Source organism: Phodopus roborovskii, unplaced genomic scaffold (assembly GCF_943737965.1).
Source record: "Phodopus roborovskii unplaced genomic scaffold, PHOROB, whole genome shotgun sequence".
Lineage (NCBI taxonomy): Eukaryota > Metazoa > Chordata > Mammalia > Rodentia > Cricetidae > Phodopus > Phodopus roborovskii.
This window is the reverse complement of record NW_026126418.1, coordinates 76,867,501-76,883,036: the sequence shown is the minus strand read 5'-3', so window position 1 is coordinate 76,883,036 and position 15,536 is coordinate 76,867,501. Positions and strand designations below refer to the sequence as shown.

Below are 15,536 nucleotides of genomic sequence, written 5' to 3'. Positions count from 1 at the left end.
GCTAGAAAGTGAGGTAGGGATTTAACTACAGAACAGAAGTGCTATTCTGATATCTCTCTCACTGCCAGAGGGGGAGGGGGATCATTAATATCCAGTTCTGTAGGTCCTTAGGCTCCTGGTTTAAATGGCTGAATGGAGGTCCAAGGCCTGCATGGGTGACTTCTCAGTTCATGGGAAGGTAATTTCACTTCAGCCAAGATTGTGCTCTGGAGTAACTTGAATCTAGTAACCCTATAGCTGAACAATTTCAATTTTCTTTTTGTTGTGATTCTCCAGAGGACAAATTTGGCCACCCTGAATCTCTGCACATTGTTGATAGAAGCATAAATTTGTGCATCCATGATAGGAAAAAAAGTATGGTGGCTCCCCCAAAATTGAAAGAAGAGTTGGTGAGGTGCTGGCTCTGTGAGTAGCCGTGCCCGGCACCAAATGTGGTAACTTGAGTTTTGTCTGCATGTCTATAATGGAGGAATGAACAAAATATGGTGGTGCATACTATTTATTTGGCTAAAAAAAAAAAAACTCTGTGTGTGTGTGTGTGTGTGTGTGTGTGTGTGTGTGTGTGAAAATGCCATCATTCACAGCCCCATAGGTGGGACTGGAGGCCACTGTGCTAAAAGGAACTTGAACAGAAAAACTGCAAGATCTCATGCGCCAGAAACAGAAAATGTTTTGGGTGAGAGCTATGTTTAGCCTGATTTTAATATTGTACAGACAATACACGACTTCCCATTAGTATGTATGACTTTGATGTTTTCATCTGTCAGTTGAAAATATACAAAAACATGGTCCTTTCAGAGCATCTTTGAATGCAATGCTAGGCTGGGAATGTAGTTATTTGTTCCCAGAACCCACTGCCCTGGGTGGCTCAGCAGGAATGTATTTACCTCTGTGTCTCTGGGTTCTTCTTTCTCCATGACCACTCCCAGAAGGCCCCCACCCACGCTTCAGTCTCCTCTGTGGCTGCTGTTTGCTTGGCTTCTTTCTCCTCCCATTCTTGTGCTCCAGTCCCCTGAAGGACGACTCTGCCAGCTGTAAGCTCTGCACTTCTGAAAGCCATGGGGAGTCAGATGCAGTCCTGTCCTAGCATTCTACTGTCAGGGATCCGTTGGGCATTGAAACAGGCTGGTGAGGGCTAGGCCAGGCAGAGACGCAGGTGCCCTGCTGATGTTCCACTCTGGAGAGTGAGTGGGAAATCCCTTTCTCCTTGTCCCTCTTCCACCTTCTTCCCCTTTAGCCAGGCACATAGGATAAGGCCACCATCAATAGAATCTTATGGTGGTTGAAGGAACTCCATCTCTTTCTCCTGGGCTTGGTTATTTGGGGGACTAAAGATGTAATGGGGCTGGTTCCCATCCGTATTCTACCCCTTATGTCCATCACCAGAGACTCCATTGTCTAACTGCTCTGCGTTCTGGTTCCTTCATCTTTCAACAGTGTTGCCATGAAGGTGAGTTTGAAGTAGACTGTGTAATCCACACAGCATATACTACAAACCCACTACTTTTAGTATAAGAATTACTGGCATAAGATCAATTGCTCTTAACATGGGACCTGCCATCACAGTGGGATCTCTCTGTGAGATTCAGGCTAATTTGGGGGGTCAGAAGGAGGACATAAATGTAGGGGAGGCCTGAGCCCATCTACCTCCATCTAATGAGTCCTTGGGAAAAACCTCTCCCCCTTTCCCTCTTTTCCCCCTTCCCCAGACATTATTTTGACAGCACTGGGTGCTTCAGAATGAGCCCAAAACATCCTCAAATATTGGAAAGGGACAGAAGAACAGGCCTTTGGAGATTCTGTAGGATGGTGAGAACCTGTGTATGGCAAGGGGGATTAGGCCTGCCAAGGTCAGCAAGCAAGTCAGTGACCACAGAGGCCAGGACCGGCAGACCTTGCAATCTTCTCGCTCAGTCTCTGCTCTGGCTTTTGGTTTCCTCCTGTGGGGGACTTTTCCATGTTTTCTTGACAGCCTCCCTCTTCCTTATTAGGAGAGGTGCCCTGCACTTCCCCATGCCCCAGCTGCCTCTTCTGTGGAATGGTAGAGAGCAGCTACTTCTAGGGACAACTAGGCTGGCTGGTTGGTGGACCAAACCCTAGGGACCCAGCTCTCTCTGCCTCACTATAGTGCTGGGTTGACAAATGAGCGCCACCATGATGGATGCTCTCTCTCTCTCTCTCTCTCTCTCTCTCTCTCTCTCTCTCTCTGTCTGTGTGTGTGTGTGTGTGTGCATCCATGCATGCATTCACTCATGTGTGAATGTGTGGATGTGCATTCATGTGTATGAGTGAGCATGTGTGTGCATGTGCATGTGTGTGATTACAGGTAGCAGACACTTGTGGGAGTCAGTTCTTTTCTTTTACCTTGGGTACTAGAACTCACTCTCCAGTCCCCAGGTAGCAAATGCCTTTGCCTCCTGAGTTATCTCTTCAGCTCCTGACACTGCTTTTTAAACATCAGTTCTGGCACAGAACTCAGATCCTCATGCCTGCAAGGCAAGTGCTTTATAGACTAGACTGCGCTGTCTCCCCAGACCACCTGCTGTCTTCAGGCCTTCTGAGCAGCTTTCTCCAGGGACCTGCTGCTGGGGTTCTGGCTAAGAGGTGGCAGGTATGACGTTTGAGGAAGCGGTTTCCTGCCTGGGAGGAAAGGCTTCTGAAATGGAAGCCTCCTTGCCTTTGCCTTCATTTCAGTTAATAAACATTTCAAGTTCCCATGAGGAAGAGACTCCATAATTGGGGCTTAGCAGTGAAATGACAATTTACCGCTGCGAGGGACTCAGGAGCAGAGAGGTGGCTCTTGATGGCTTCCAGAGTGTAATGGAGTTACTTTATAGTTTATCATTGGTATAGGGTCTCCTTTCCAGAGGCAGAGTTACCATGCGACAGACTTGGGGACTTTTAGCATAGCAGTCTTACTGTTTGTGTCACCCATATAAATTGGAAAGTGGAGAAAGAACATCGTGCTTAAATTGGGATCTAATTTTCTGGAGCGATTTGCTAAATAAACTGGAATTTTAATTAAAACTGCAGGCTGAGAGGTAAATCACTTTGGAAATTTGTGGGTTTTTTTTCTTTCCCCTGCCTAATATAATCAGCACTATTAAGATTCTTTATGGGTAGGAAAGTCAATAGCAGAGTGGATATCCAGAAGGGAAGGCCGATGTCACGAGAGGTGAAAGGTCACCTCCTGCTCCAACTGACATAGTTCCTCCCCACACTTACACTATTTGGCAACAATACTGACCTCACTGAAGACTTAGGACCAGATGTGGAGATAGAGGACAGACCCTCACCACAATTCTGCCAGCTATAACTCCTAGGAGCGGATAAAAACAAATGGGCTTAATCTAAAATACACCGTGCTTTAGCGTTAACTTAGTGAGCGATGAATGGCACACTTGCTCAGAGTGTCGTACTGTATTTGCAATAACGAAGGGGTGAGCAAGAACAGGAAGCTTCCTAGATCACAAGAATTGCCACTTTCTAGCAGAAGGTTGTTATTTACCTATCCCTGAGCTGTATTTATTGGCTCTATTAGAGGGTGAGTAAATGTTGTGTTCCCGGGAAACACTCCCGCGCGCGCGCACATGGCCACCATTATTAAATCCGAAGGCTTCTCTGAGCACTAGTTAGCCCTGAATGAGCCTCTCCTTGGGAGTCTCAGCCACCTACATCCTGGGGAAGGGGACACAGGAATGGCGGCTCATGGGCACATGAGAAAGGAGCTCAGAAGGATCCTTGGGTGCCGACCTGGGAGTGTCCTGTACCCTAAGTCCTTGGTGATTTGTCTTTCCCCCATCCCAGTCTATGCCTGTCTCTTGGCCCAGGCACCACCCCAGCTTCCTCCTCTTCTCCCAGCTCTGCTCGGCTTCCTCCTCTTCTCTGAGGCTGGTTGGCTTCCTCATGGAGTCTGCTCTGTCCACTCTCCTTTCCGGCTCTCATCTTGTTCTCCCAGCTTCTCCTTTCCCCTAGTTTTCCTTGCCTGCAAAGTCAAGTTCAATCCTTAGCCTGCCTGGGAGTTCTTCCACATTGGTGTGGTCCACATGGGGACCCTGTGGGTCTCCCCAGCCTTGTCTCCATGAGCCCTGAGCTTCAGGCATGTAGGACTCCCCATCATCCACCCAGCTTCTCTGACACTTAAGTGTCACTTCATACCCACCTCACACTATCCCTGGGTATTTCCTTCTTTCCTTCCTTCCTTCCTTCCTTTCTTCCTTCCTTCCTTCCTTCCTTCCTTCCTTCCTTTCCTTTCCTTTCTTCTTCTTCCTATTCTTTTTTGTTATTGTGATTGGTTTTTGAGACAGGGTTACTCTGTGTAACAGTCTTGGCTGTCCTGAAACTCATTCTGTAGACCAGGCTGGCCTTGAACTCACAATGATCTGCCTGCCTCTGCCTCCTCCTGCTGGGATTAAAGGTGTGCACTGCTGCCACCACTGGAGTCATCAGGTGGCTCTGCTGCAGGCTCTCCTTCTGTCCTGGGGTGTCTTCTCCTTTTTGTCACCAGGCATGGCTGGGGAGGCTCCCTGTCTGCCTTTCCTACCAGGGGACTCCATTAGTGGAAGAACAGCCTTGCTCCGCACAGTCTCTGACTGGGCTAATTTAGCTCCTGTTATGTGCCAGGCTCCTGTGTCAGGGGCATCTTTTCCCCTGAGAGGTTGTTTTCATCTCTGCAGCACCCCACTCCAGGGACATTGTACTGTTCATCTTTCTCAGATGATGAAACCATGGACACCACAGTTGGCAGGGCTGAGATTTGAAGCCAGGTTCTCAAATAGCAGGAAAGGGACTTGTCTGCATTGCAGGCTCCCCAGAGGCTGGGCAGTGGATCTCCCATTCATCCAGAGGTCTTTCCTCATCAACCCTATTCTCACAAAGGGAAGGGAGCCTAGAGTCTGTCCATGGTCCTCAGCTGGCGACTGGCACTTCTCAGCTGTCCGGGAGGACTACAGTGCCATTACATGGGGTATAAGTAGCAGAGAAGTGGGTTGAGCTGGCCTGCTTCCAGGGTTTGATTTGATCTGCTCATATTTGGCAGCTAGAACTGTGTTCAGGATCTGATAGTGATGTGGGTTGGATCTGGAATGTCTTGCAAGGGCCATGTGGTAAAGGTTGGGTCCCCAACCCTTGGCCTTATTGCAGTGGTGGAGCCTTTAGGAAATACAGCTCAGCAGGAGAGTATAGGTCATTTGGAGTGTGCCCTTGAGGGTATAGAGAGGTACCCTGATACTTTTGCTTCTTTGTAAGAGATGAGTGGATTTGCTTCACCATATGCTCACTATAATAGTTTGTCTCACCTTAGGAGCAAAAGCAAGAGTGTCAGCCAGCCATGTCCCAAAGCCTCCATGGTTGTGAGGCAAGTGAATGCTGCTCCTTGCTTTAGGTATTTATTACATGATGGGAAGTGGGTTCAGATTCCTCCCAGAGCTTAGTCAGCTTCCTTCTGGAAGGTCAGTGGTGAATTTTTAGTCTGTTTCCTGAATGTTTCTATGCTATGCTCTTTTGCTATGATTTTCATGGTTTCTTTCTAACTGGATCTTAAGCACTCTCATTGAGAGTGGCCACAAGTTGAAATAACTGCTGTCTAGGAGAGCAGAGGCCAGATGACAGTTGGGTTCAGATGTGTGAATGAGATAAATCCAATGAGGGAATGACACCAAATGCACAAAACAAAAGGCACTCATTGCCAAGAACCTAGGGGGTCACTGGGGGGCGATAAGCATCCCAAAAGCTGCAAAGAACTGTGGGTGGAAGAAATCAGGAAAGGGGGGGAGGGGGGGAGAAGAATGGAAGGAAGAGACAGTGGGACTGTGCCCTTCCTAAGGTGCATGGGATCCGTCCTTTAGGTTTTTTTCTCCCAGGCTGTGGTTTGGCTTGTTTCTAGGGAGCAGGTGAGAAGGAATGTTAATAACTTCTGTTACTATAATGTTGAGCATAAGGCTCTCTAATCAGTAGCTGAAGATTGGCTGGGTCTGGATCAATATGTTTAACAACATGCAGGTTATATCACAAGCATCCACCTGGGAAATCAAGTTTTAGTTACGCCAGAGGCAGCCCGGTCCCCTTCACGAGGTCCCACATGGCTTAGAACAGACTGAAAGCTGATGCCAGGGCTGTAACTGTATTAAGCACAGTTACAGCATCTTCTTTGAGATGTCAGCCAGTGCTGGGAGCTCACTTTTGACTCAGGTTAGTTGTCAAGCCATCTAGCTTAGTAGAATTAAAGAGCACAACCTTTGTAGAGAGATCAATGTGGCTCCTGGTTCTTGGTGCGCTACAGCTGGGATTTATTTTACAGAATGGGCACAAATAATGCAAGAGATCTGGCATAAATAGTAATTGTTATGTTCACTATAAGGATATATTTGGTTTTAAAGACATTTACTTTTTATTTATGGACGTATTTGCCTGTCAGTGTGTGTGTGTGTGTTCACCATGTGTGTGCAGTGCCTGTGGAGGCCAGGAGAGACATTTGATCCTTCACAACCGGAGTGAAGGAGTTGTCAGCAACAATGTAGGTGCTGGGAATCTACCAAAGTCTACAAAGGCAGCACATGTTCTTAGCCTCTGGGCTGCCCCTCCAGCCCCTGGGCCATCTGGTATTTGTTCCTTCATTTTTTTTTGTTTAGTTTTATTAAAGTTTTACTTATTTATACAGTGTTCTGCATGCATGTATGCCTGTAGGCCAGAGGAAGGCACCCGATCTCATTATGGATGGTTTTGAGCCACCTCGTGGTTGCTGATAATTGAATCAGGAACCTCTGGAAGAGCAGCCAGTGCTCTTAAACCTCTGAGCCATCTCTGCAATCCCAGACCATCCGTTTTTAAATCACTGGTTTGTATGATTTTTCCTCTCTATGTACTGGACATATATATTTGCCCATAAGTAAGTATTTTTCCCACTTTTATCTTCAGTCACTGACTTTCTGTTTGCACAGAAGTTTTATGAAGGAAACCATTCACAAAGTGCACAAATGTGAATTATACTTTCATCAGCTGTGATGGTTTCATTTTTCTAATCCACACACACCTTTTGGGATATTAAGAGAGAGACCCTGGCATCAGTTCCTTAAGCACAAATATGTTCAAAGGACATTTGTTGGCTCCAGTTCTTGTCTTGGGCTGCTTTTAAAGTGTGTTTTCAGTCCTCTGGACAAGAAGGGGAATGATTTTGGGTCCATACAGGTGTGTTCCCTGATACAGGGAGTTCTTTGTGCCAAAGCTAGTAGTGTTGCAATGAGGGTAGGTTTGTTACAGTACTTCACATTGGACTGATACTTGACTATAATGATTATTTCAAAATGTGGCATGCAGTGGTGGATTAGTCAGTTTTATATTACTATAGTATAGTAATAGAATGAAATACCAGAGAAAGGGTTTATTGAGCAGAGCGGGTGGGGTGTCTTTGCAACCACCATGGCCTGCAAAGTAACAGTCTGTGAAATATAAAAAGGGAGTTTGGTTCAATATCACTGAGTAGCTGGTACTGGTTCAAACTCCACGAGTCTGACCCTCGGTAGCATATTTTAGGTATACTTAAATATAGCACAACTTGGTGAAAACTTTCCTGGTGAAAATAAAATCAATCCCATGTGTACATGACTACCTCAAGCTCTTTGTAAAGTACATGTGACATCATCCATAAAGATGGGTCCTATAGATTGGCTGTGTGACACCTCCCACAGAGGCATTTATACAGATTGAGAAAAATGAACTCAAGTTAAGGGTGTAGGGAAGAATCCAGCATGGACTCAGCCACATAGATATGCACAGGTCACCAGGCAATTACCCCTTCTGCTCCCAGCCTTCTGGGACACAGGTTATGTGTCCCTTCCCTGGAAGGAACAACCCCAAGTGTTTAACATTCTTGGTTCCTTTGATGTTCATCTGTGAGTACAAGGACCTTGTGCATGCCTCCCACAGTTGGGATCTTGATCCCGAAGTTTCTAGTCTAAGATCCCACAGACCCCGAGGATACAGATCCAGGCAATAGCTGGTGTCTTTGGTCTCCGAATCAGATCTTTCTGAATTATGTACATGGGTTTAGGAACCATGGAGCATGTGTAGTGATCAGAGGACAACTTTCCACTTTTCTGTGGATTCAGGTCACCAGACTTGTCCACTGAGCCATCTCAACAGCCATGTTAACCTTTGGCTTTTTTGTTTGTTTGTTTTGTTTTTTGAGACAGAATCTCACTATCTAGCCCTGGCTGCTGGGAACTTGCTATGTAGACCCAGAATGTCCTTAAACTCATAAAGATCTGTCTCTGCCTCCTGAGCTCCCAGTACTGAGATTACAGGTGCATGCTACCATGTGTGGCTTGGACCTTGGAATCTGGGAGATCAGGATTTGAACTCTACCTGTACCAGTCCTGTGACTGGAGGAAATTATTTACCCTTGCAAAGTGTGTCCTCAGTCTGTAAACAGGGTTCATGGTGCTGGCTTTCTCATAAGACTGCCATGAAGGCTGAGACACTACACACAATGTGGGGCACATATTAGTAAGTCATTAAGAAACATGGAGAGCAGCAGTGAAAAGCACTCTGGGTTCAAGTCCCAGTACCCTCATAGCAACTCACAACTGTCTGTAGCTCCAAGATCTGACACCCTCACACAGACATACATGCAGGCAGAATACCAATGCACATAAAATTTTAAAATAATAAAGTATTAAAAAAGAAAGAAACATGGTGTAAACACAAACTGGCGATGACTATGCATTTTTGAGTATCCAGTGCTTTTTGTAAGTTCATTTGATCTTGGACACTGTTGGTGCTTTACATGGGCTCTGTGTTTTTTGGAAATGATGACCTGTGTTCATCATTATAGTGCTATTATTATAGTGCCAACAAGCAGTTTCTCTATTTTGAAAATCCTCTGTGCTCCATCGCTCCTTCTCCAGCAGCCTCTGACTTTCACTGATTGCTTTATCATTGCCACAGTTTTGCCCTTTCCATAGTGCCTTATGGTAGGAATGATAGATTATGTAGCCATTTCAGATTGTCTTCCTTTGTTTAGCAATGTGCACAATGGTTCCTGGACATTTTGTCTCATCCCCTGTCTGCACCACCATCTACCCACTCACCTACTGAAGAGGCTGACACTGCCAATAAACACTTGTGTTCTGGGTTTTGTGTGGACATAGTTTCAACTCACTTGAATAAACACAAGGGAGTATAGTTACCAGACACAGTGGTAACAGTATTTTTGTCTCCTAAGTAACTGCCGCCTGTCTTGGAAAGGTGGCTACACTACTTCACATTTCCTCCAGAAAACATGTGTTCTCACTCCGGGATTCCTAGCCAGCGTTTGGCATTGTTAGTGTTTTCAGTTTGGGCCAGTCCAGCTGATATCTATGTGCCTGTTATTTTTTTTAAACAAGCTTGTAGCTTTGTTTTCAGCTTAGACATCAGGAGTGTGAGGGTCTCCCACTGTGTTTATCCTTTTAAAGATTGTCTTGGCAAATTAGAGATTGTTGTAATTCCATTTACTTGTAAGATCTTTTCTATTTCTTGCCAAAACCAAATCATGGGTGTCTTGTTAGAGACAGTGAATCTATAGTTCATTTTGGATAGTACTGACATCTTAATTAATACTGCCCTTCAATCTGTGAAATGGGATTTCTTTCCCTTTATTTGAACTTTCATTGATTTCCTTGAAGAACATTTTATAGTTTTTGCTGTACAAGGCATTTATTCCCTTCCCAAGTTAATTCTTAAGTAGTTCATGCTTTTGGTGTTATATCATGTTTCCGTGATTTTTCAAAGGCTTTTCATGCAATCCTGAGGGCTTCCTACATACAAGATTCTATTACCTATACCAGAGACCATTTTCCTTCTCTGTTCTATTGACAGTGTCCTTAATTTCTTCTGCCTGTTGCTCAGATATCATTTTAACCCTGTGTTGAACAGAAGTGAAATCAGACACCTTGTTCTTGTTCTCCATCTGAGGCTAAGACTTCAGTTTTTTGCTGTTGAATGCATTCAAGCTCTGAACAGGGGCCTTTGTTCTGTATTCCTAGCACCTATATAGAGTCTGGAACATAATAATTTTGAACAAGTATAGTTTCTTTTCAAACTTAAGGAGCTGGAAGTATTTGGGCTCCCCCCTTTTTCTTTCTTTCTTTTCTTTTTTTGGTTTTTTTGTTTGTTTGCTTTTTTGAGACAGGGTTTCTCTGTGTAGTTTTGGCTGTCCTGGAACTCACTCTGTAAACCAGGCTGGCCTTGAACTCTAAGATCCACCTGCCTCTGCCTCCCAAGTGCTGGAATTAAAGGTGTGTACGCCACCATCGCCCAGCAATTATTTGTTTTTTTTTAATTATTATTTTCTTTGTTCGGGCTTTTTTGTTTGCTTGCTTTTGTTTTTATATGACCAGGTCTTACTCTGTAGCCCAGGCTAGCCCCGAGTTCGTGGCAGCTCTCCCACCTCAAGTTCCTCAAATATGTGTGTGAGCCACCATACTTAGTTTTAAAGATTAAAGGAAAATGGCACAGGTGAAAACTGTTGTCAGGCAGCACACTAGCAAGGAGTTGGTATTGGTCACTAATGATGGACAATAAAGTCACTCCAGTTATGGTCCAGTTGCTTGGGCAGTCTGCGTTTTAGAGTTCCATCATGCTGTCTTTGCTTTTTCTGTGTTAGACTTAACAGCTGGAAGGAAGGTGCATATGTTCCAACTCTTCATATTTACGGCTGCCAAATAAATAATTTACCACCCATTGGAAGCAAAGAAAATGAACAAGAAGCTACAAATTATACATAAAATATATGTATAGATGTCATAGCGTATGCCTCACTGTGGCACAGCTTTGAAGCCACGTAGCAGATTTAAAGGGCTTGAGTCTGTTGGCCTCGGTATTAATTTGGGATGGCTGGAAGCATCCCTACCACTATTTCATTAGTCATGGCGTATGATTCCATCAGGATGTAACCCTCCAACTCTCAGCAGATAAAAATTCTGATGAGTGCAGTCTCAAAATGGGAAAATCAAATGGTTTTATTTAATGCACAGTCATCTATCTTTATTTGGACTTTTAACAAGCGAGTTCTAAATATGAGCTAGCCTGTCTTCATGTTCCTGTTAACAAGGTCAACCAAGTCACATTTTAAAGAACTGTGTCTACAGATGCAGAACTTGCTAATGACAGACATTAAGGGTGGCAGAATGTAGCAGAAGAACAGGCATTTTGGTCTCAATAAGGGTTTTTCTGGCTGAAAATAATTGGGACCCTAGAGCTTGTACCAAAGAGGAACTTAGAACACCGGGAAGATCTTCTCAGGACCCCAGAGTATGTTATAGGACAAGGGCAGGTGGGCAGCCAGACTGGGGAGAACAACAGGTCTGAGGAACAGGGTCATTCTGTCTCCAGGAGATATGGCCTTGTCTCACTGTCTCTCTCCAGGGCTGGCCCTGCTCCCAGCAGACCGCTGTCCCTTCTCCTACACTCAGTCATCCACAGCTGCCCAGTTCTGGTTTTTTCATTGCACTAGGTCCAGGGGCCAGCAGAGGTCGCCTGATGTCTCTGACTTTCAAATTCCTAGAAGGCAGACTCTCCTGAGCTCATTTTGAGTCAGGTGACCACACCTGGCTCCTTCATTTATGAATTCAAAACATTTTCACTAAGGCCCAGGGACTGTCTCTGCAGTCAAGGATGCTTCCTGCATCCAACGGGGAGTTGTATGTGAGGCAGAGGGAGAGGGAGAGAGAGAGGGCCCGACTCTGCCTGTTTTGGGGGACCGGGTTGAGGGTTGCCATTTTCAGATAAAGAGACAGAAGCGTGGACTTAGGATTTGGGTAATTTTGTCCTAGGTTTAAATCAGAACACCCACCCTCAACCTGCGTGCACATATTCACCAGATCTGCATGAATCAGGGCATATTAAACTACTTCTTTCAGCCTTAAGTTTTTAATCAGTAAAATGGGAATAATCCTTTGTAAAAGCAGCCATGAGGCTTACTAAAGCAAAAACGATGCTTGCCAAACTAGTGGTACATCCGCCAGTGCCCTGAGCAATGCCATCTATGTGTTTCTTCATGGAATTTACCTAGTGTCAGACATTTGTAAGCCCTGAGCCCCCAGTGTGGTGCCTCTTATTCTTACTATGAATCACATGTTCCCCTCTTTTTCTAGTTCCCATTTGGCCGGCGCTTGCCTTGTGACATCTACTGGCATGGAGTTTCATTTCACGACAATGACATACTCTCCGGTCAAGTGAACAAATTTCCAGGTATCTGCTGTTACTGTTAGCCTTTAAAATTATCCCTGGGACCAGAATGTAGTCTTCCACAAGAACACAACAATGTTTTTAGATAAAGATGAGGACTCTTAATTGAGACTCTCTGCCGGTTCTCTGCCTGCCGCTGTTGCCATGGGGAAGGAGTTCCCCAGGGAATCATGAAAACTAACACTCCTGAGGGGCTGAAGGTAGAGACTTGCCTTCACAAGTTAAAGGTGTGCATTCTGTGTGTAAAGTGCTTGCTGTGAAAACATCAGGACTGGAGTTTGAATCCCTAGAACTCAGGGTATGGTGGTCCACCTGTAATCCCAGCTCCCTGGGGGCAGAGACAAAGGATCCTTAGGGCAAGCTACAAGCCACACTAATTGAATGGGCAAGTCCAAGTTCAACAGGGGAAACTTCACTAGTGAATTGAGGTGAGGAGTGATGGAGAGAGGTACCAGATATTAACCCATGGGCCTCCATACACACGTATGCATGTACGTGTTCAACAGCACACTCACACACATACCATACACATATGTGAACACACACAAAATGAAAGAACATGTTTTGAACTTGCTGAATTGGAGCTATAACAGAGGGGGTCCACTGATGGCACTACAGTGTCTAAAGAAAGTACAGCCTTCTGGAGCAGGTACCAGGCTTCTGGTCACAGAAACGAAGACTCCATCTGTCTTCTCTTCAAGTATCATAGTTGAAGGTATCATTAGACTTTCCCGGCCTCCACTCTAAGTGCCATAGAGTGTGCACAGCCTCTACCTTTTACCTAATGGCTGAGTCTCATAATGTGACTTACTCTGCAATGAGGACATGGTGAAGAAAATGGTTAAGATCACCTCCATGTGTGGGGCTCAGCCTCCATGTCCGCTTCTTTTCTGTTAGTCTCTACCTCCATCTCCTCTGCAATCGCTATTCCTGATGCTTGTGTGATGACAGAAGCAAAGGGTACCGGGACTCCTTAGGGAGGAGAGAGTGTTTGGTTGGCTTCCAGATACAGGCCTCCCTCACATTAATTTTGTTAATACATTGTATTGTAATGTTATATTCTATTATAATACAATAATTTTAAAGGAAAAAATCACTCAAGTTCCATCCCTTATGTAAGATTATATTTTCTCTCAAAGTTTGATTTCTTTATTTTTTATTTTATATACATGAGCCTTTTGCCTGTATGTGTATGTGCGATGTGTGTGCAGTGCCTGTGAAGGCCAGAAGAGGGCATCAGATACCCTGGAACTGGAGTGACAGCTGGTTGGTAGCCACCACTTGTGTGCTCTTCACCCCTGAGCTGTCTCTCTCAGACTTTAACCATGACCATTGTTTTTTATATTTCAACCTCACAGTGCAATTACCATAGCAGAGTGCCTTGTGAGTGTCATATCTTTTGATCTTGTGTTGAAGAGAGAGTTAATTTGCCCTTTTTAGTATCCCATCCCATATGTTCAAGAAAAGGCCTCCCAGCTAGCCAGATATGGTGGCTCATACTTGTAATTGCAGCACTTGGGAGGCAGAGACAGGAGGATTGGTATTTGTTTGAGGCCAGCCTGGGCAACATAATGAGTTGCAGGCTAGCCTAAGCCATGGTCTCAAAACCAAAACAAACAACAAAAACACCACTTCTCAGAAAACCCAGTATCCATATACATAGCTATACACTGACTAGTTTTGTCATGTTCACCAGGGTTTTAACTCAGACATTCAAGGTTGTTACTGCAGGCAGTACTTGGTTCACTTGGAAAGGTCCAGGGTAGGAAGTACAACATCGTTGCCAGTCCATGCAGAACATTTATCTTTAGTAGACTTGTTTCTGGCCCATAGGTGCCAGCATCTCTCGTCATCTGAGGACCTCTGCAAAGTTTATGTAGAGTCACAAGATCACTCAGAAAAGCCTGGGGCTTTAGCTTCCTGCCTGGTGTTATGAAGCTTACCAATTCAAGTTTATGTTAGCTATGTTGCCAACATAACAGATATGTCACCATTAATGGTTTTGAGTGAACAAAGCTGGAAGTTATTCCAAGAGCAAATTTATTTCTCAGATAGGAGAAAGGGTTTTGTTAGACAGCAAGAGAGTCTTGAAGCCATCCATGGTCCTTGCACACAGGTTTAATGGGCTTGCTACTATCTTTTCCTGTCTTGCTGCTCACAAAGAGGCTACTTCTATAACAATTAAAAAAGGACTTCTTGAGGTCACGGAATAAAACACTTTCCACATCGACAACACCACTCAGGTGCAGAGTTCTGGTGACATGACTCACAGTTTGTTGGTGAGGCTTCCTCTACATTTCCTTTCCACTCCCATCTCCCCTGATGCTGACAGTGAGAGAGAAGTAGCTAAGCATCTACATCAGGAAAATACAGAGGAAAAAGTACTCCTGAAGGACTAGCTTTATACAAGAACATTCATTCCAAAGGGGCAAGCGTGCTCCATCCTATACTCAACATGCCAGTGACTGGAACTTGTAATTTTCCACTTTGCAAACAGCAGTTAATTATCTGTGATGACACAGCAGCCTTGGGAACCTAGGGAACAGTGCTGCCACACCCTCTGTCTTAGACAGACAATAACCCGCCAAGGCAGCAGTAACTCCAGCCAGAAATGACTGACTCATGGCTCCTGTTGTGGCCTCACACACACTATATTACTCTAAATACGCACTTCCCATGCATGGCATATCCCCTAGAGTACGCCTGGTGGACACTCCAGGAGAGAATGTGCTAGAAATACAGCATAAATGGAGAACTTTAGGACACTTATAATGGAATTTATCTTATCTGTGTCACTGTATTAGATGATACTTGCTTTTCTATGCATAATTTTCTTTGTCCAAAAATATATTTCACGAATATTCTGATTTAAGTGGTGCTTTGTTTGTGTTTTTGAGACAAGGTCTCTCTTTGTAATCCTGGATGGCCTGAACTCACTATGTCTGTCTGTCTGGCCTCAAACTTGCTGTGATCCTCCTGCCTCCAGTATCTGAGTTCTGGGATTCCAGAGGTGTGTCACAACACCTGGCCCTGTCTTTGCTTTTAGACAGTCCAAAATTGTCATTTCTTAGTTTGCAGGCAGTGGATTTCTACCAAGATTCCAGGTGTGAGATGTGAGGTGGCACAGTCAGGGGCTTCCCTGTAGGTAGGAAAGGGGCTTCAGCAAGGAGGCTGTGAGGTGGCCAGCTGTCGAGCACTGGTCCAGGTAAGAGAGTCTCAGTGTAAGTGTTGTGCTGGGGAAAGGACATGGAGCCTGAGGCAGACAGGCTGAGTGAGATCCTGGAGGAAAAGGATGTGCCTCTCCCCCACAC

At 45.0% G+C, this 15,536-nt stretch overlaps 1 protein-coding gene across 1 annotated transcript in view; it reads left to right on the top strand.

Annotated features, from left to right (window-relative positions):
- Positions 1-15,536, top strand: part of Ttll11 (tubulin tyrosine ligase like 11) — a 239,613-nt gene that overhangs the window by 20,896 nt on the left and 203,181 nt on the right. The window contains exon 2 of the mRNA XM_051185303.1: positions 12,132-12,228. Within this exon, the coding sequence (XP_051041260.1) occupies positions 12,132-12,228 (97 nt within the window). The remainder of the gene's footprint in view (positions 1-12,131; positions 12,229-15,536) is intronic.